This window comes from Nyctereutes procyonoides, unplaced genomic scaffold, assembly GCF_905146905.1.
Source record: "Nyctereutes procyonoides isolate TBG_1078 unplaced genomic scaffold, NYPRO_anot_genome, whole genome shotgun sequence".
NCBI lineage: Eukaryota > Metazoa > Chordata > Mammalia > Carnivora > Canidae > Nyctereutes > Nyctereutes procyonoides.
In genome coordinates, this window is record NW_026575051.1 from 20,175,537 (window position 1) to 20,196,234 (window position 20,698).

A 20,698-nucleotide genomic window follows, 5' to 3' on the forward strand; every position below is an offset into this window, starting at 1 on the left:
TATGATTCCATCTACATGATGTGGCCAGAATAGACAAATCCAAACACAGAAAGCAGATGAGTGGTTGGGGGCAAGGGAGTGACAGGAAGTGACCACTCACTGGTTTCTTTGGGGGATGATGGAAATGTTCTGGAATTAAATAGTGGTGACAGTTGTATAACCTGGTGAATATACTTAAAAACTGCTGAACCGTACACTTTAAATGTGTGAATTTTATGACATATAAATTATATCTCAATTAAATACACAAAAGTCCTTCGAAAACTGGTTGTCAGTGGGTAATTCCACTTTACCACCTATTTACTGCAAAAATATTATAGGAGAACCACCTGCATGCCACATATTGTGCTGGGCCCTGGAGAGACAATAGTGAGCAAGATCCTCTCCTGCCCCAGCAGATCACATGGTCAAGCCCTGCAGAGTGGCAAGGCCACACACCACAGAGGCAGGGCAAAGAGAGAGGGGACAGGGGAGCCCAGGGAACTGACTGCTGATGCAGAGGTACCCTACCCAGGGGAGGCAAAGGAGGGCGTGAAAAAGTGGGCTGTGGCCTCAGGAATGAGGAATAGAGGCCAAGTAAAAGCAGGAGAGCTTCCTGACAGAAATATTTGAATAAAGGGACAGACAGAGATGCCTGGGTGGCTTAGTCAGTTAAGTGTCTGCCTTCAGCTCAGGTCATAATCCCAGGGTCTTGGGATCAAGCCCCACATCTGGCTCCCTGCTCAGTGAGGAGCCTGCTTCTCTCCCTCCCTCCTGCTTGTGCTCTTTCTTACGATCTCTCTCTCTAATAAATAAACAAAATCTTTTTAAAAAGATTTTTTTCTGGGGGGGGGGGTGGCCAGACAAGGAGACAAACAGCACAGAAGAGCTGAAAGATAACCAATAGCCAGATAACCATTACCCAAATGTGCCAAATAATGTAATCTTATAAATCCAACAAGTATTTGACTCCTATGATGTGCACTATGCTAATTGCTGAGAATACAACACTGAACGAGATCAATGCAGACGCTGTTATTACATTTCCAGTGAGACATGGTAAAGAGTCTATGGCTGATTCCTTGGTTTCAGCATGGTATTAACAAGGACAAGGACAATTTGTCAATTTCTATCAAAAATGCAAATGCACTTATGGCTTGGACCCAATCATCCTACTTCCAGTAAAGACATGCCACGAGATATATGGCTATACAGGCATGAAATGACTTTTGTACCAAGATATTCATTGTAGCATTGTTTATAAGAGGAAATGATTGGAAACAACCCAAGTATCCATCGAAAGGGGACTGATTAAATGAATTAGAGCAAACCTGCACGATGTAAGACTATGCAACCTTAGACAGCCATGAGGAAATTCTTTGTGTACTGACATGGAAAGAGCTTTAGGATATTTTGTTAACCAAAGAAGGCAAGGTACAGAACAACATAGATAATATACTTTGTTTTTCACAAGAAAGGAGACAGGAACACACACAAAGACACACACATATATATGTATACACACATATATATATGTGTGTGTTATATCTGTATGCATATTACATATATATGCAAAATCTATCATATAATTTATAGCTGCTTGTATTTGCACAAATAAACACAAGGATACACAAAAATTAATGAAAATGGTACCTGGGAGCAGAGGAGGGCAGCTGGATGAGAAAAGGCCAGAGAGGGACACCTTCAATGTGCTCTTTTTCTTATGTTTTTTATTTTTGAACAATGTAACTGTACTGCCAAACACTATTAAAAAAAAAAAAAGTTAAATGGCTAGGATTCCCTATCTGCATGCACACGCTAGAGTAGCAGGCACTCCTAATATGCTCACAAGCATCTCTTATGGAAACCCAAGAACCCTAAGGAGACAGCATGGATAGAAAAACTGCAAATGACCACCAGCAGCAGAAAGGCAACCCAAGACACACACTATCCTGTGTGCACTAGACCATCCTCAATCAATCCACACCAGCTACGTGTTAGGCACAGAGGTGCTGGGGATACTGAGAAAACATAAAGAAACTCCTTCTTTTCAGGGAGCTCACAGCAAGTGCAAGGAGCAAGCTTCGGCCCAACTGCCTGCGACCCCTAAGAACAAATGTGATGAAGTCACTCCTATGCTCGGAAAATTTCAATGGCTATTGAAGCTATTGAAGCTATTACCTGGGCTAAGAAGTAGATCCAAACTTTTGAACCAGGGCCACCCTGAGCAAAACCCTGCCTGACAGTCCAGGCTCATCTTCCATCACCTCCTTCCTTGACCCCCACCTGCGCCCCACTTTGGTAGCATGGAGTCACATGCCACATCACCCCCACTGCACCTCTCTGTCCTCTGACACATGTCTACTCTCTGCCTGGCCAATGCCCTTCAGGCCTCAGGGCCCAGCTCAAACTTCTTCTCCATTTGCAAATAAACTGTCCCTAATCCTCCCAGGAGAACTATGCTCCCCTCCCTGACCCTCACCTCCTACCCATAAGAGTGGCGGTGACACTGTCACCTCCCTAAGGACTCTTGGCTCCATGACGACAGAATCTTTACCTTTTCATCTTTTATCCTAGCTCCAAGAACAGTGCTTGGCAGACAGAAATGCTAGGCCTGAGTCTGGCTGAATGATAAACAAGAGAAATACAGAGACAGACAGAAAGGAGGAGTGCACTCTGCTAGGGAAGAAGGGCTGGGGCCAAGGTTCGGAGCAGGTGGTGCCTGTGTGATATGGGAGGCAGGTGTTCAAGGAGAAGGAGGGCTTACCTGAGAGAGGGAAAGAGAAGAGGGGGGGCGGGGCATGAACAAAAACAGGCAGGCATAGAAAGAGGATGATCTGGAACTCAGGTAGGTGGTTTGCAATGAAAGGGGTGGGTAGGGGAGCGCAGGGCAGGGGCCAGGTCTGAGTGAAGAGTACAGGAGATCCAGGCCAAAGGCTGGTCAGACCTCGGGGGAGCTTAGAATGCCATGCTAAGCAGCCTGGACTTTAGGTGGCACCACGGAAGGACTTTAAGTAAGGGAGCCCCAGGCTCAGCTCTGTGTCTGAGGACAATCAGTGGTAGCTAAGTGGAAAGGGACCAGAGAGGAGACAAAAGGCTGAGGTCCAAGACAGGACCCACATAACCATTCAGGGGCCTGAGCTAAGGCCAAAGAACAGTTAAGAGTGCGAGGGGACTTGGGAGCACATTGAGGATAAAACTGCTGGGAGTCAGATGTGGGGGGACAATGCAAGGGTTATAATAAGGTCTAAGGAAAGGCTGCTCCTCTCTCCTAGCTTTAGCTGTCCTTGCTGTGCTGCTTGCCTGTGTCACATCAAATGCCTGGAGAAAGAGAACTGAGAGAGAAGAGGCCTTGCCATTCCAGCAGCCTCTGAATCAACATCAGAGAATTTAGATGTGGGGGTCCTGGTCCCTCCTCCTGGTTGGAGTGGAGACTGAAACTTTGTGATGGGGGGTGGTTCTCACAAAGATCAGTGCCACAGCCTCCTGACCAGACTCCTCATTTCCAATCTCACCCAAAGCACCCTATGACACTAGCCCACAGAGTACATGAATGTTTCATGCCAGCCCCAGCTGTGCATTCACAAGGACGTGTTGATTCCCCTGGCCTGTGTCCTCTCACATCCTCTTCTCTCCTGGCCTGACCCAGCATCCACTTACCCCTATTCTGGACAAGGAACCCTTCACCATGTTCCCAAAGCATCCCCTCTAGAAGACCACTATTTAATGAACAGCACTGTGTGCTAGTCACAAAAAAACAATATGGCAGCTCAGCTGGAGCACCCATCTTCAAGAGACTATACTCGTTTCCTTTTATCTGTCTTCCTTATTAGATGGTAAGGTATGTTCCCTGTAATTGGGCAACATGTCCTTCCCCTGTGTTCCCAGCTTCTAGAACAATGCCTCACAAAAAATCGCTCTCTAATCAATGTTTGTAGAAAGAGGAGGCAAGAAATCAAAAGTGGCTCAGGCCAGATTCACATCCATTGGGCCATGTGAGCAAGAAGCCAAATGATAGGACTGAGAAGCCAGCAACGTTGGTCAAGTTACACTTGGCTAAAGCTGCAGGCTAAAGGTGTGGTAAGTTGCCAGTGACAATCTGATGAAGTCACAGTTGTCAACCTGGAGTATCTGGACCCATGAAACTCAAGGAACAGTGACTGAAAAGCATCTCATTTCCTTTGTTTCAAAACTCCGAAAATGACCACAGGAGAGCAAGTCATGGCAGCAAATATGTTAGCTGGCTTCCATTTCATTTTTTTTTAAGATTTTATTTATTTATTTATGACAGGGAGAGAGAGAGAGAGAGAGAGAGGCAGAGAGAGAAGCAGGCTCCGTGCAGGGAGCCTGACGTGGGACTCGATCCCGGGTCTCCAGGATCACACCCCGGGCTGAAGGCAGCGCTAAACCGCTGGGCCACCCGGGCTGCCCTGGCTTCCATTTCAGATTTCAGAATCTTGCATGGAATAGATGTCCTTACTGAATGATTAAAAAAAGAAGAAAATTGAATGGCAGGTGATTGAATAGTGTTGAATGAAGGTATTTCCCAGGCTAGATGATAAGAATGTCAAAAAAGTTTCTTTCACATTTCTTGGGTAAGAACATGCACTGCACAACAGGCCCACTCTGCCTTTTATTGCAGGACTGTAAAAAAAAAAAAAAAACAACACAACAACAACAACAAACTGTGGCTTCCCAGAAATTTCTGGGGCTGGATCATTCTGGATATCCAAATTTTCCCTATTGCTAAAGATTTAGGTACCAAAACTTTAACATTAGTCCTTGTGGACAGAAATGTTTCTAAAAAGGTTTGTGAGCATACTGCATACCTTTCACTTTTCCTGCAGATAATCATTATGGTCAAGTACCATACTGCGTTAGTCTATCATGGTAACCTCAAAATCTACAGAAATTGTTTGTGCATATACTGACACCAAGTCTGCATGGCTTTTCATTTCTTATAACTCTTAAGTGTTTATTTAGTAATGGATAGTCCTCCTAGCTGTCAGCTACCCCAGCCACTTCTCCCATTTTAACTTATTCTTTGTTCTGTAATCTTGGGAACCAGCTAACCAAGGTTCATATAACTGTATGGAAAGTAAGTATGAGTGGGCTTTGAGCGACTAGCCTAGGTGTGGTGTCAAGACAAAGGTTTGGGGCCATCACTGGGCTGCTCCGGGACCTCCCTCTGCAACCTCCACATACCATCCTGTTTCTCAGCTATGTAGCTATGTTCCAAACAGATAAAGCAGCAGCAAAGGGGGTTTCTGCAAAGTCAAGGTGTCACTCGAAGGCTGTCCAAGTGGTCAAGTGTAGTGAGCACAACAGATGCAGGTATAGGGCACTTACCCTGTGTCAGGCCTTCTTCCAAGCACTGTATTTATATCAACATTTCTAACATATTTTATATCAATGCTTCTAATCCTTCCAACAACTCTATGGCATATTTTTCCTGATGAATACACTACAGAACAGAGAGGTTAAGCATTTACCAAGAAGACAAGGTGAGGACATGGAAAACCAGAATTCAAAGTTGGGAAGACTAGAGGTAGGACCCTGACCTTAGCCACAGTGATCCGGGGCTTCTAACGGTTCCCCCACAGAACCACACCACAAGATACTGCTTACTACTACTAAAAAAAAAAAAAAAAAAAAAACAACCAGAAACAAGCACTCAGAAAGCAAAGTGTACACCAGCGCAGTCCAAGAGAACTCTGTGGTGATGGAAATGCTCTATCTCTATCTACACTCCTAAGATGTGAACTATGGCCAGTGTGACAAAGGAACTGAATTTTTAATTTTGTTTCAGTCTAGTGAACTGGAACAGCCACACGTGGCTGGTGGTCACCTTTGGATGGCATCAATGTGGACCACTTTTGATGAGCCAAACACTGAACTTAAAATGGGAAATGTCATGGGTAACTCCTACTTGGAGTTAGGCGTCAGAAGAATGTCATTAAGCCCTGCCACATCTCTCACAACCTCTTCTCCACCCTGTATGGGTTTTAATTCACTCGTAATTTTGAGAAAGAAAGTATGCTATTTGGTCAGAGTGCTGGAAGAGGCTTCTAAATGAAGCAGCAGCTTGCAGTGGTTGTAGTTGGCCAGGCAAAGCCTTGAGAGCACTGTTGGAGGCAGGGTGATGAAAGTGGTAGAGCATAGTTCAGGTTTCAGACACTAGGTTCACCCTACTGATCGGGAAATTAAAAAAAAAAAAAAGCCAGAGATAAGTGTGCATGTGCATGTGACAATCACATCACTGAATATGAAGATCTGCTCAAAGGCAGGGCCTCCGACCACACTCAGAGGACTAGAATGGTAAAACCCACATGGCAGAGCAAAAGCACACAGGCCACTCTTCTTGCTCTTCCCCACTCCCTGGTTGGCCTTGGAGAGTCACAAACAAAACATACCCTCTCTCCCTGGCCCCAGATGATTCTTGCCTAATAGAAGGATTTTCTCCCTCCCCAGCACTGGTTCCACTAAGCTGGACTCCACATCAAACCCAAATTTAGGCTAGACCCTGATTTCCACTCAAATTAGAAATGAAACCAAGATTAAAGGTGGCGGCACTTTAACCCAGTGGAGGCACAACTTTAGCCTGTCTAATCCTAAACCTATGTGGCTGGGGGGAGCGGGGGGAAGGTGCCTCCTTCCTTCCCCTCCCAATTCTCACTGGCAACTTATGTCGTCTACACATCCCCAGCCCTGTTCTGTGTGTGTAACTGTGTTGAAAAGGTGTGACTGAGCTACACAACAGTTGACACTCCAGGAAGCTAGTGGAGCTCAGAAAGCTGAGGGGCTTGCATGGGTCCCACAGCTATTTAGTGGCAGAGCCCAGGGGAGAATCCAGAGCACCCAGCCTTCATCCCTGCCCTTGCCAGCATGTGCTTCCATGCTCGGGTCACAACTCAAGCAACGAGGACTCTGGAAGAGGAACACGTGTTCACACTTCATGCCAAACCAGAGAGCAAACTGTAACTAAAAAAAAAAAAAAAAAAAAAAACAGAAACAAAAAACAAATCAGCTATCAACTATTCTTTCCCAGCTTCTGGGTAACAGTCACTAAATCCATATGAACAAGTGATTCCTTGCCCAAGAGGTCAAAAGTTGATCCAGTGCAAAGTCAGACTACAAACTAAATACACTCTAAACTCCAGAAGCATTGGGTCTGAAAAGTTCAATTCTGCTCCAAGTTCCAAGGAATTCTCAGCAGGAAACCAGGCATTGTGAAGCAAGCAGGGTGATTTCCTGTAGGACTCCAGGAATTACTGCAGGGGAGGACTGCTTACCCCAGGATGGCTCCTTTAGGTCAGGAGCCCCCAGACTGCTTGTAACATAGAGAGGAGCCAATAATACATTCCCTGGTACTTCTAAACCTTACGCCACATTCTTACCAACTCACAACGCTATCCTTTGGCAGATCCCACACTGACCAGGCACAGAGACCAGGCTATAAACACTTGTTGACTAACCAGTGTGGGCCTGAGCACTCTTCAAAGCAAGTAGGGTCGGGGGGGGGGGGGAGCAACAGAGGAAGGAGAAGCATATTTGTAAAAATCACACCTCTGTCCTTTGTCTTGAAGAAGGTACACCCTTCTGCCTCCCCACAAGCCACAGAAAGCTTCATAATAGTGGTGGGTCACCAAAAAGTCTCTTAGTCTCTATAAAGAGTGTATCTATATCTTTATAATAAAAATGAAGGAACAAACTAATTGATAATACCCTGCCCTAAGGCGCCTGGCTGGCTCAGCCAGTAGAGCATGCCATATGAGTTTGAGACCCATGTTGGGCATAGAGCCTACTTTTAAAAAACTATAAAATGAATAAATAAAGAAGAAAATACTCTGCTTTTGCAAACTTCAGGAGCTTTATTAAGAAATGCCCTCCTTTCTTCAAAGAGAGGACAACTGAGACTCATAGTATTATGTCCTTCATACCCCAGGTATGATCGTCACCTCCACTAGCCCAAAAGGAACATTTCACATTATATTGGAATCTGGTCAAAATCTCAAGAAATTACTTAAGAGAGCTCAGAGTCCTGGGATCAAGCTCCACACTCAGCAGGGAGTCTACTTGAAATTCTCTCTTCCCCCTCTCCTTCTGTCCCTGCCCCCATGCTCTCTCCCTAAAATAAATAAATTAATCTTTAAAAAAAAGAGACCTCCTACTACTAGAAATCACATCTGTGCACACATGCACTCACGAGCATACATACACACATACACACAGCCTTTGATCAGTTCACTTATTCTCAAAGCTACAAAGTATAAGAGTATCAGCTCTAAAGCTCTTTAGAAATAACCATCTCTCTTGTCGTCTAACTACTGACACCCCCACACTCAGGGCATTGGGTGTCAATTTAATAAACTACTTCCTTCCACCAACAGCAGTAGCTTGAGATTGAGGCCCAACATTCTGCAAGCTGCACCTGCCACTTACGTCAAGTTCAAGACCTGATTCCCCTCCACAAACAGCTGACCAGCTTGAAGCTACAACGTGGTGACCTCTTTGAGGACAAGGACCCCGCCTTATTCATCTGCATTCCCAGGGCTCAACACAGGCACACAGCAAGAATTCAATTAACAGCTGCCAAGTTAACGACGAATGTAGCACACTTAAGAAAGATAGATCAATTGCAAGGCTTCCACACATACCCTTGCATTAGAAGGTAGCATCGAGAATTCCAGTGGGCAAACGTGTAAAAAATTCTCCAGACTTGAGTCAGACGATATAGGCTCCAGCCCCTCATTTGCCAAAAATTCCCTCTACTGCCCTGGGCAAATCTCCCAACTTCTGAGAGTCTGATTTTCCTTTTCTATAAACACAGTAGATGACTTCTAGGTTTCCCTCTAGCCCTTCAACTTGTGAAATGCAAAGGAAAGATATGCCTTTGAGCTATGGCCACAATATTAACTTGAGGATGAGGACGATGAAAATAGAACAGCCAGAGGCAGCGACGCTTACCCAGATGTAGGCTAACGACAGGTAGTAACTTTCATGGTAGGTAAAGCTCCTGCCCGTTCACTTATGTTCACATGTGATACACACATTTGGGTCATTCTCTGTAGTTTCTCTCAGGGAGACGCACATTTCGGTGACTGGTCCAGGAAGAAAAGCCTCCAAGTGGAACAATGACCTGCAGACATTACTTCCAGGTAATAAACAGATTCCACTCAGACAAAGAAAAATAAAGCAGCCTGTGGCTACATTCCACAGACTCCCCGTTCATGGAAGCATTAGGGCTGAGCTCTAAATGTGAGCCAGACGTTGCTGAATTCTTATTTTGGCTCCAACTGTAACTAGGAGGGAATGGTCCTTGGCCAAGTTTCTCCTCGGCAAGCCAGGCTCTGGATGGGTATGACAACCCCCATAAACCATCCAGATTACAGGGTGAGGCTAGTAAAGCATTTCACAGATGTAAAATATTGCCAACCCCTCAAGACAAATGAGGGAAGCCGTCAAGAGGCAACGTGGCTCGGGCACAGAGCCACAGAGCAGCGCCTCCCCTAACCCTGGGCTCCCGCAAACTCACCAGAGGGCTTCGGGGGCCTCTGAGCCCCCCCACTCACAATCTGGCTCCATTTCCTCTGCTGAAAAGCAAGGAACACGGTGTGAACCTACACTGGCCAGAAGAGCTGCCTGCAAAGCTCTTTAAACCATAAGGTGAACTTGCAACATCAACCAGCTGTGACTAGGTTGGGTTGGGTTCTCCTCTACTGTGGGACATCCGAGACGGTGGAGGTAAATCAAGGCAAAGCAAGAGACTGTGCAAAAGATAAATGTCTGCTTGTTAAAAGAAGAAGGGCTGTGTCAGGAGCCATGCTAGTAGTTTTACTGTTTTCTTTTCCTCTTTTTCTCCCTCCCCCCCCCCTTTCTTTAACCATTAGGTACCAATGGATACCAGATACAGAGCACTGGATGAAAAGGTGAAGAGATAGCATCGGTGCAGTTTCCCACCGAAGCCTGCTAATAGCGCTCTGGCTGATTAGAAAGCACTTCTGTCATTTGGAAACTCTAATCCGGTCTTATCAACCCTCTGGCTTCGTCATTTATCAGGGTGGGAACCGGAGGGACATCAGCTCTGCCACAGAGTGATTTCTGGGGCCCCTGCCCACGACGAAGCAGATCAAAAGGGAGCTCATGCCTGCCACAGTGAAGTTTTCACCATAGCAACACATGTACTCTACAAACAGCCAGGACTGAGGAGCTCTGTTGTGACTGGTCCGGACAGTGCCCCCGAGAAACGAGCAACCCAGGCCTCAGACAACAGAGCGAGCAAGAGAAAAGTGGCACCTAGTTAGTGTGCGGGGCAGTCTCCTCCCGGTTTTTACTCCTCCACATGGCTGACAGTGGCTGCACAGAGACCCACGGCCCTCATTCTAACGAGAGGGAGGTCAGGGAGAAAACAGATGTTCTCTGAAGAGCAGCTGTCCCACAGGCTCCCTGGGGATAAGAGGGACCCAGTATAAAGCAATCATTCCCTTTGGTGAGCAGATGACCAGCACTGGAAAACCTGGGGGCAAGGTCTCATTGCAAAACATGTCACATCTAAAATGAAATGCAAGGAAGCTGGTGATCCTGGGAGGAGAGCTGGAGCGCTCAGAAGAGAGAGCAGAGGTGGCTGAAAGCCGAGCCAGGCAGCTGGAGGAGGAACTCCGAACCATGGACCAGGCCCTCAAGTCCCTGATGGCCTCAGAGGAGGAATATTCCACCAAAATAGATAAATATGAAGAGGAGATCAGACTGCTGGAGGAGAAGCTAAAAGAGGCTGAGACCAGAGCAGAATTTGCCGAGAGGTCTGTGGCAAAGTTGGAGAAGACTATCGATGACCTGGAAGAGACCTTGGCCAGTGCCAAGGAGGAGAATGTGGAGATTCACCAGACTCTCGACGAGACCCTGCTGGAGCTCAGCAACCTGTGAGGGTGGCTCTGCCCCCAGCCGGGCTGTCGGCGCCGCCCCAACGAAATAAAGTGGATGTCACTGGCAAAAAAAATAAATTAATTAAATAAAATGAAATGCAGCCCCTGTGCACAGCGAGCCAATACAGTGGTGGAAGATGTACTCACAGACTAGACCACGAAGCCAAGATCAGCAGTGATCAGTGTGGTTGTTGAGACCATCAATCTAGTGCCCATGTGCTGGGCACAGGGCCCGGCATTTTTACAGGTATTAGTCTTCATTCTGAAGTCAGAGTTAAAAACCCACTAAGTGGGACACCTGGGTGGCTCAGTCGGTTAAGGGTCTGCCTCCAGCTCAGGTCATGGTCTCAGGGTCCTGGGATGGAGCCCCACATCGGGCTTCCTGCTCAGCAGGGAATCTGCTTCTCCCTCTCCCTCTGCCCCTCCCTCTGCCTGTATTCTTTCTCTTGCTCTCTCTCCCTCCTCAAATAAATAAATAAAATCTTTTTTAAAAATTAAAAAATAAAAACTCACTAACTGATCAACACCACCTTTCTAGATATCACATTTTTGCCATGGGAAGAAACACGGAGGGCTGATAGGCCATTACATCCCGTAGGGTAGGCTTACACTTGAGGCCTGACCAGGAAAAAAACTAGTTCCAAATTTCTGCTCCATTGCTCAGATCACTAAGTGATGTGTGTAGAAATCCAACCACAGAGCAAGGCTACCCAAGAGAATAAGTAACCCTTCTCAGCTTCTCTTGACTAGTTTCTCTAGAACACCACTAAAGGGTGATGGCAGAGCCTAGAGAAGATGATGCATAAAGTCAAAAGCTATAAAAGCTGGCCAAGAAACATCTTCAAAAGTGCTTTAGAAGTTGGTCAGAGTGGGTCGCATGGGTGGCTCAACAGTTGAGCATCTGTCTTTGGCTCAGGATGTAATCCCGGGGTCTGGGATCTAGTCCCGCATCGGGCTCCCTGCATGGAGCCTGCTTCACCCTCTGCCTGTGTCTCTGCCTCTCTTTCTGTGTCTCTCATGAATAAATAAAATCTTTAAAAGAAAAAAAAGAAGTTGGTCAAAGAAATAACATGTCCACAGATGCATGTCTGTGCCATTTACATACCTCTTCTCCATATAAACACAACAGAAGCAGAACTAGCTCACGACAGGACCAGCAGCCTGGCTTCAGGTTATCATGCCTACACACATGTCTGGGAGGATGTGAACTGGTGCCACGGAATCCATGCACTAACAGGACTCCCATTGTATATGCTGCAGACACATCATCCCAGTAAGTCAATCGCGGTGTCGGAGACAGGAAAGAAGGTAGCCCTACCAGAAAAGTTCTCTGGGACCTGAACCCTTAAATCATCGTAGACCAAACGGGAACCGAACCTACAAGTGACAGGCCTAGAATTTTAGAAACACTTTCTTGCCGCAGAGCCAGCAGAGCCAGCAGAGCCTGCAAACGAGCTTGAAAACAAAAAAAAAAGTTTGTTTCAAAGGGACATTTTAGAGGTAATGTATAATTGCTTCCTCTCTGATGCCCCCCTCCACCCTTGCCTTTTTCTCCTTCTCCATTCACTAATGAGAGAGTTTTCCTCTTCCCCTGCCTGTTTCAGTTTGATACGTGGCACTGGACAGGCCACTGGAAAGGGACAGGGGAGGAGAAGACTGCTCTCAGATCTGACGCACACACACACCCCCAAGCTGGCTGCCTGCCCCCTGAAGGAGGGTCAGGCCCGATTCCATTCCACCGCAGCCAGGACTGAAGATCCAAACCGCCGGGGAGAAAAATCCCACTTGCACCAACTCCCCCGAAAGCAGAGTTAAGAAAGAGAAAGCTGGAAGGGAAGGAGGGGGAAAATAAAGCTCCACATTCCTGACATTTTTTAGCCAAGTGCTGTGGCTGCATAGAACAGCTCTATTCCAAACAGCCTTACAGGATGGAAAGAAAACCTGGGTGCAGGGCGAAGAACCTGCCCCCTGCCTTGGAAATGGGAGAAGGAATTTTGGGACGGCCCAAAACTCAACCAGAAGGCTGAGGGAGGGGCACTTACAAGTGTGTTCCCCAAAGGAAGTGATCCCCAGAGGGGAGAATTGGAGTCACCATCTCCCAGGAGATAGAACTGAAGTCCCAGGGTCCCTGGGGGTGGGGGGAATGAAAGCCCCCCTAAATGCTGTCGAGCTGAGGGTGAGGTGGGGAAGGGCAAGGCAGGGATGAGATGGAGACCTGTGGGGGGTGGAGGGGATGCGAGGGCCTGTGGCTGCCTGGGGTGGGGGCAGAGAGGTCCAGCTCATTGGCAGAGGCTGGGCAGGGGACCCCAGAGGGAGGAGCAGCCAGGGGAGTCACTCTTTGTGGGAAGAATCATAACTCTGTTTTCCTGACTCAGCTTCTGAATGAAGGAACTCTAGCCCTGCCCAAATTAGAAACCCAAGAGCCTAACATCCTCTCTCCCTGTCTCTCCCTTCCCTTTCCACCTCCTTCTGTTCTCACTTCTAGGAAAAAACTTGTTAAGTGCTGGACTAACCCCCCCACCCCATCTGCATCCCTACATACACACCATAGCTCCAGGGGAGAACCCAGAAGGCCCTAAGTAATATCTAGTAAGTCCTGTGCTGGATTATGAGGTGTCACCCCTGACTTTACTCCAAACGTGAAGATGCCCACATGTGTTTCTCTGAGGTCCCGAGGACTAACTGAGCTATTTCTGTTCTCATTTGAGAGGGAGAGCAGAGCTCCAAAAACCTAACTCCCTCTCCCATCTCAGTGGAGACAAGGACCTATGTGCCTAATGCAGCAGAACGTGTGTCCTTCATAAGGGAGGTCTGTGCATGGCCCTCTTTCTCACCCACGGGCAAACACCAACAATCCCAGGCATCGCGGCCAGGGCCCTTGCCACACTCCCCAGGCCCATCCCGAGACAGGAAAGGGGGAAGGCACGTTTGTTGTTATTTCTTCCACCCTCGACCTTTCTCTTCTGTCAGCTAGTGGCAGTAAGGGCTCCTAGCACTTTTCCACTCCCACAAAGTTCCAGGCTCTATGCAGAGGACTTTCCACGAAACTAATGGGAGGACAGGGAAGGAGGCATCGAGCTCAAACCCTAGGCAGCTCTTTTAAGCAAAGATAAAACCCACAGAGCCACGAACCTTAGCAATTGCCTGAAAACACAGGAGAGAGCCACAATGTTCTGCAAGAGACCTTGCTCGCTGAAGAGCGTGTGGCTCCGAGGGCTACGGCTGTCACGTGTGTCTTCCCAACCACACCCTCCAAGACTGGTGACAGGGCACGGGGAGACCTCTGAGAACAGAGGACAGCAAACAGATGCCGAGGGTATTGGCTGGACAAAACAAAATTCTCATTTCATTAAGCTAGTAAGATGATCAATAATCACAGGGCTCCAGGAGCAAGCAGCTTGTTTTCACATTTGTAGAATCTGTTCTGGCTTTTGTTGCTTACGTGATCTCAGTTAAACCTCGTCCAATAACCTCGTGAGGATGACAGATTTTCCTAACCTCTTTAGTGAAGGAGAAACTGAGGCTGCAATTTTTTTAGTCTGACTAGTGACAGAGCAGGGCCTGGGACCCAGGGAGGGCCCTGGCTTGACACAGTTAGGGTCATATACCATGAGAGCTGTGGGGGTGCAGGGAAGCAGGGGGGAAGAGAAGCAGAGGAGCACTACCAAAAGCTGGAGCGTAGACCCCCATCCCCAAACCCCGTCCCAGGTCCAGGTTGAGTTCCTATGGACGCTGAAGCCCAGCCAAGGACACATTCGTGTATCCCAACCACAGGAATGTCCCCAGCCTGAGGGCAGCTTCACAGCCAAGGAGAACCCTTGCCATCCTTAGAGAGGAGACAGGGACGCTGAAGGAGCAACGAGAGCCACACTGGGAATGCTCCATCTCCAAGGCAGTTTCTAAATGGTTACAGCTTCCTACTCCATCCCTGAGAAAACAGATAAGCAACCATACCCAGCAGGGAGGACGAGGCATGCCTCAAAGGAGACAGTCGGAAAGAGAGAGGCGAGTGTCAGTCCCGTAATCTCGCTCTGGAGACGAGATACACCACCGTGAGTCCTATACTCACTTTCCCCCAGTCCTTCCCACTTTGGATATCACATTTTTCTCCCTCTCCGGGGCAGAGAGTCGTTCCCATCAGCCCCCTTGGATTCTGAGCCCCGGGCGGGCTGACTACAACTCTCTGCTTGCTGAGGCCTACACCAGGGCACTGCTGTCCTCCGTGGGACCCCATCCTCTCTGCCCCCTGACCCCCGACAGCTCGGAGACAATCACCTTTCCCCTAAAAGCAGAGAATATTCCTGTCCTTCTCCTTGCCCCTGTACCGGGTTAGAGGCTCTCGGCCCGCTACAGATGGATCTAAAGGAACAGCCCACAGGGTAATAAGGGGTATATGAAACCTGGCCTTTAGGCAAGGGCCAACAAATAGGGGCGCGGGGGGTAGGGAATGGCAGGAGGATGGTCCTGCTGGGATGGGGCCGGGGCCGCACGTGAGCACCCAGAGCGTGGTCCAGAGGGGAGGATGCATGAGACCCGGAAAACCAGGTGGGACGTGGAAAAGAGTCAGGGTCCCTCCCGCTGGAAAAGCCCAGAGGAGCTGGCGGCCACCGGCTGGGAGGGAGGGGGAATTGTGCAATGACCGCGGGTCCGGGAGTCTCCGGGCTTGGCTCCCGGACGCCAGAGAGGAAACCCCAGTGGTCGGCCCGGGTGGCAGCGCCGCGGTCGGTTTGGGGCCAGGCTTCGGATCCAGGGCTGCAGGGAGCGCGGCGGGGGGCGGCCGAGCAGGGCGGCGCGGGCCCGGCGCTCGGCAGGCACAGGGGCGGCGCGGGGGGCGTCCGCGCTGGCCCGGAGGCCGCGGGGGGCGCGGGGGGCGCGCGGGGCCGGGGTGCGCGGGGCGCCCGAGGGAGCCGGCCCGCGGGGGCTGCAGGGCTGCGCCGGGCGACGCACGGGACGGGCCACCGCCACCCCCTCCGCGGTCGCGCTCACCTCGAACATAAGCCCGATGAGGACGCAGAGCACCACGCAGAAGCCGATGTCCGCGTGGTTGTGGATGACGAACTCCTGGCTGAAGAGCGGGTAACTTTTCGTCCTCCTGCGGAAAGCCATGGCAGCGGGCGCGCAGCGGCCGGCGGGGCCCGCACCCCGCGCCCTCGAGCCGCCGCGCAAACTTCCCCAGCCGCGGCCCGCTCCGCCCGCCCGCCCGCCGCCCGCCGCCGGCCCGCTGCCCCGCTCGCCCGCCCGCCCGCCGCCGCCGCCGGCCCAGCGCCCAACAACTTCTGGGGCCCGCCCCCTTCCTCCGCCCGCCCCGCCCCCGCCCCCGCCCCCGCCCCCGCCGGAACCGCCCCCGGCCGCAGCCCCCTCCCCGCCCGCCCCGCCCGCTCCGCCCGCGCCGGGCTCGCCGCCGCCCCGCCCCCGCGCGCTTAACCCTCGCGCCGCCGGGACGCGCGGGGGGCGGAGCGGGGCGGGGCGGGGCGGGGCCGCCGGTGCCCCGGGAGCAGGCCGCGGGGACGCCGCCGCCCGCCCGGCCGGCACAGGAAGTGCGCCCGGGTCTCCCTCTTGGCGGCGCCCGCTGCTTCCTCCGCGGGAAGGGAAGGGCCCGGGAGGCCGCGGCCGGGCCGAGCGGGGTGGGCGGGGCACCGGATCCGGGCGGGGGCGGGGGCGGAGCGCAGGGAGCGCGGCTGCAGGCGGGGCCCTCGCTGGCCGCGCGCCGGGCGCGACCGCCGGTGCATCTAGTCGACCCGGTGGCTGTTGGGCGCTTGCCGTGACCCAGGCACGGCTCGGACGGCTGGGGGCCCGCAGCCAACACGCAAAATACATGCATTCGTGCATACGTGCATACCTGCCCCGGGGGAGCCTGTATTCCAACTATAGGGGTGGAGCGCACGGATGGGTGGACGGATGGTGGGTGCAGTTCTGCCAACTTGTGAGACGTTTGTGCTACTCTGAATGAGTTTTACGCGCCTTACCCAGAGTCTACCTTAAATGTTAATTGATCTGAAGAATAAACACTGAAGAAGAAGAAGAAAAAAAAAAAAGAAGGCCCCCCCTTCTCTTGAAAAGTTTCTGTTTAATATTAAGTTTTTAAGGCTACTCCTGGAAAGGACAAAATGTATTTTTAATCAATTAATTTATATAGGCAAATATTGGATTTATTCCTACCAGTAATGAAGGAGTCAACTAATCGCTTTCTAGATGTGCAAAAAATGCAAAATGAACACAGAACTATTTAATTCCTATTCTCTTTCTCATTGAGTGCACAGTTATTTCATGTCTGAGTAAATGTGATTTCTTAAACATGGCACAATGCGTGAAATGTGATTGAGACTGGACCTATCTTGACCTTCTAGATAAATTTTAAACTTGAAGTTTCTTCACTTGGCAGTATTTAGCATAGAGGCTTCGGTCTTTTAGCTTCTTTATCTGACTCCAGGAAATGTGAAAGTAATGCCTAGGTCGGACTAAACCTCATTTAATTTCAAGGCTGAACTTTCTTAAAGTCAGACCCGAGTCTCATGAGGAATAGAAAGATCAAGAACTCTAGAGCATCTTAATTTTCCATCTGTCAAAGGTTGTTCACATTTTCAAACTGCAGCCAAATCTACTAGGTTGAACCCTGTGCGATCAGTTTCTTTATAGGTCAAAACCAGAATACTAGCGTTTCAGATAGTTCAACCTAATACTTTCCTCGTGTTTCCTCATGACTATTTGTAGAGGATATCATGGTGGGAATTTCTTGCAAAAAAGTGGGATATTGCCAATCTCTTAACATTGTGTTCAGGCCAAAAGTCTTTGAGAGATAGGTATTAGAACTGCCATGTTTATAAATGAGAAACCTGAAGTAAGGGGGATAGCTTAGTGTTCATACTGATGATTGCCAGCCCTGAGTCTTTTCAAATGCAATCAAACAATTTTGACAAAGGGTTCTTAGGTGCTTGGTTCCATATTCATTACCTTGCAACCCATGATGCCTACTTCAGCCACCTCAGGCATCTTAAGTCCCAGTTTCAAAACCATCTTCATTCAAAACCCCAAACAAGACCTCTTCCCAACCCCTCATGCAATCAGTCATGAATCCTAGGAATCTCAGCACCTCAGAACAACCTCCCAACAAACCCCACCTCCATCATTCTTCACCTGGCCCACACCAATCCCATAGATACCCTGCTTCCAGTATAACACATCATTCCATTAGAGACATCTATTGAGCACCTACTGAGTGCCACTGCGCTAGTTACCAAGGACAGAAAGAAAAGACGATCCATCTGTGATAGTTTGAAAATACATCCTCAAGTTCTTTGATATACCTCCCTTCCAGAAGCAACAATTAATCCCTCCCCACTTGAATGTGGGCTGGACTTAGCAGATGACTTCTAACAAATAGAATACAGCATAAGTGATGGTGTGTGACTCCCAAGACATCCCAAATGTCATGAAAGACATTTTGCTTTTCCCCCTTTCTGTCTTAGATCACTTGTTCTGGGGGAAGCCACCTGCCATGTTGTGGAGATACTCAAGCAACTTTATAGAGAGGCCCACATGGGGATCCCTGGGTGGCGCAGTGGTTTGGCGCCTGCCTTTGGCCCAGGGCGCGATCCTGGAGACCCGGGATCGAATCCCACATCGGGCTCCCGGTGCGTGGAGCCTGCTTCTCTCTCTGCCTGTGTCTCTGCCTCTCTCTCTCTGTGTGACTATCATAAATAATAATAATAAAAAAAATTTATAAAAAAAAAAAAAAAAAAGAGAGGCCCACATGGTCAAGAACCAATGCCTCCTGCCAACAACCAGCACTAATTTGCCAGGCTTGCCTTGCCACCTTGGATGCAGATCATCTAGCCTTTGTCAAGCCTCCAGATGACCGCAGTCCCACATGACCGTAGTCCCAGGTGACCTCTTTAATGAGATTTCGTGACTGCTTAATATAAGATCTACAGGAGTTAAAGGAGTCAAAACTTAAGGCTGGGATGACATAAATAATGGTGGGACCATTAAAAAAATCTATGTGGAACAACAGAGAAAGAACAGGCCTAGGAGAGGAGAAGATGGCCTCGCCTATGAATAAGCTGGTCTTGAGGAATCATGAGACATCCAGATCTCCACTTTGACAGCTCAGGTAAAAAATGGATGGAATGGTGTGTGTGGGCGGGGGGGAGGGGGACCCAGAATTAAAGGTATTTGTGGTTCATCTGCAATGGGACTGTTGAAGCCATGAGGTTAAGTATGTGATCCTGGGAGAGTGTGCTGAGTGCGAAAAAGCCTGAGGACAGAAGCATGCTAGGGAACCCCGAGCTGAGAAGGGAGGAGGAAAAAAAGGACAGTGTAGAAAGCCATGATGCAGGCTTTTCACAAGGGTAGGGTAAATCAGGCAAGATGCAAATAAAATGAAGCCCCTCTTATGGCCTTTGAGAGCACCCCTTTTTTTTGAGAGCCCATTTTTAATTGGACATTGGAGTGGGCTTACCAGTGGGTAGAAGATGAGAAAAGGAGGTGAGTACGTAATCTATTCTTTTGAGATGTTTGGTGAGGAAAAGGGAAATGGATGTTGTCTTGGGGGATATAGAGGATCTAAGGAAGGATCTTTAAATTACATATATTTTTTGGTATTGGAGCATGTTTGGAGAAGAAACATGAGAGAAGGAAGGAGTGAAAATACTCAAATTTTAACAATAGAGATCATTGAAGAAATCAAGTAGAACAGCCCCAACCATAGGAGGAAGAGGGAAAAGTCCTCGGGCTGGGGCAAGGACCTAAGAATGGGTAAATATATAGTTACATCTGGAGGGGGAGGAAATAATTACCTCTCACATTTCTATTGCACTTTACAGTAGCCTGCGAGGGAGGCAAGACAGTCATTACCAACCCCTGGTGTCTCCGTTCTGAGACACATGAATGACCAAGGGCCACATAATCAGTGGGTAGCTGAGCCAGGACTCAGACCAGTAGGTCAGCACAGGGTTCTGTTTGCTGGACCATCCCGTAGCATTTTAGGCTACCTAAAGCGTGGCACCGATCAAGGCGATACTGTCTGTCTCTCCACCTGTCCTGTCATGGCTGCTGATAATTCAGCCACACCAGGGACACCTAGGTGCCTCAGTGGTTGCGCATCTGCCTTCGGCTCAGGGTGTGATCCTGGGATCAAGTCCACATCGGGTTCCCTGCGAGGAGCCTGCTTCTCCCTCTCCCCTGTGTCTCTGCCTCTCTTTCTCTGTGTCATTCATAAATAAATAAGATCTTAAAAAAAAATTCTGCTACATCAGTTCTTACCTAAATTGGCATAGCCCATCTTTCCAGAACAGACCATGTAGTTTCCAATCTCTGTGTCTTTGTTCCCCCCACAAGGCCTTTGTCCAATGTCCCTTTGCCAAAAAAGGTAACCATCCTTCAAGATAAGGAATGTGTCTCTTCCTTCACAGAGCTGTCTTCAGGGCACTAGGCTGGAGTCATGAGCACTGTGCCATGGACATCTCGGGTAGCAGCACATTCTCCTGCAATCAGTGTATTTGAATTTTACCCCCCAGTGGATAGTGTCATCCTTCGGGGCAGGAATCTAGCCATTTGCTCTTATATTCCCACAGCACCAACCACAAGAATCCCACATGGTATGTTCTCTTCAAGTGTTGAATGAATGAATGAATGAATGAATGAATGAGATATGCTGTTGCCTGGGCTGGTATAAATGCAACCATTATCTCCAACCAACGGAAAATTTATTTTCTCACATAACAAGAAGTCCTGAGTTAGTTCATTCCCAGGAGTAAATGATTCATCAAAAACTAGGGTCTCTCTAGCTTCCCACTTTG

At 49.0% G+C, this 20,698-nt stretch overlaps 1 protein-coding gene across 1 annotated transcript in view; it reads right to left on the reverse strand.

Moving 5' to 3' along the window:
- The window catches only part of TRAM2 (translocation associated membrane protein 2), an 83,448-nt gene extending 67,356 nt beyond the window's left edge, over positions 1–16,092 (reverse strand). The window contains exon 1 of the mRNA XM_055329571.1: positions 15,888–16,092. Within this exon, the coding sequence (XP_055185546.1) occupies positions 15,888–16,007 (120 nt within the window). The 5' untranslated portion in view covers positions 16,008–16,092. The remainder of the gene's footprint in view (positions 1–15,887) is intronic.
- Between the last annotated feature and the right edge of the window lie 4,606 nt (positions 16,093–20,698).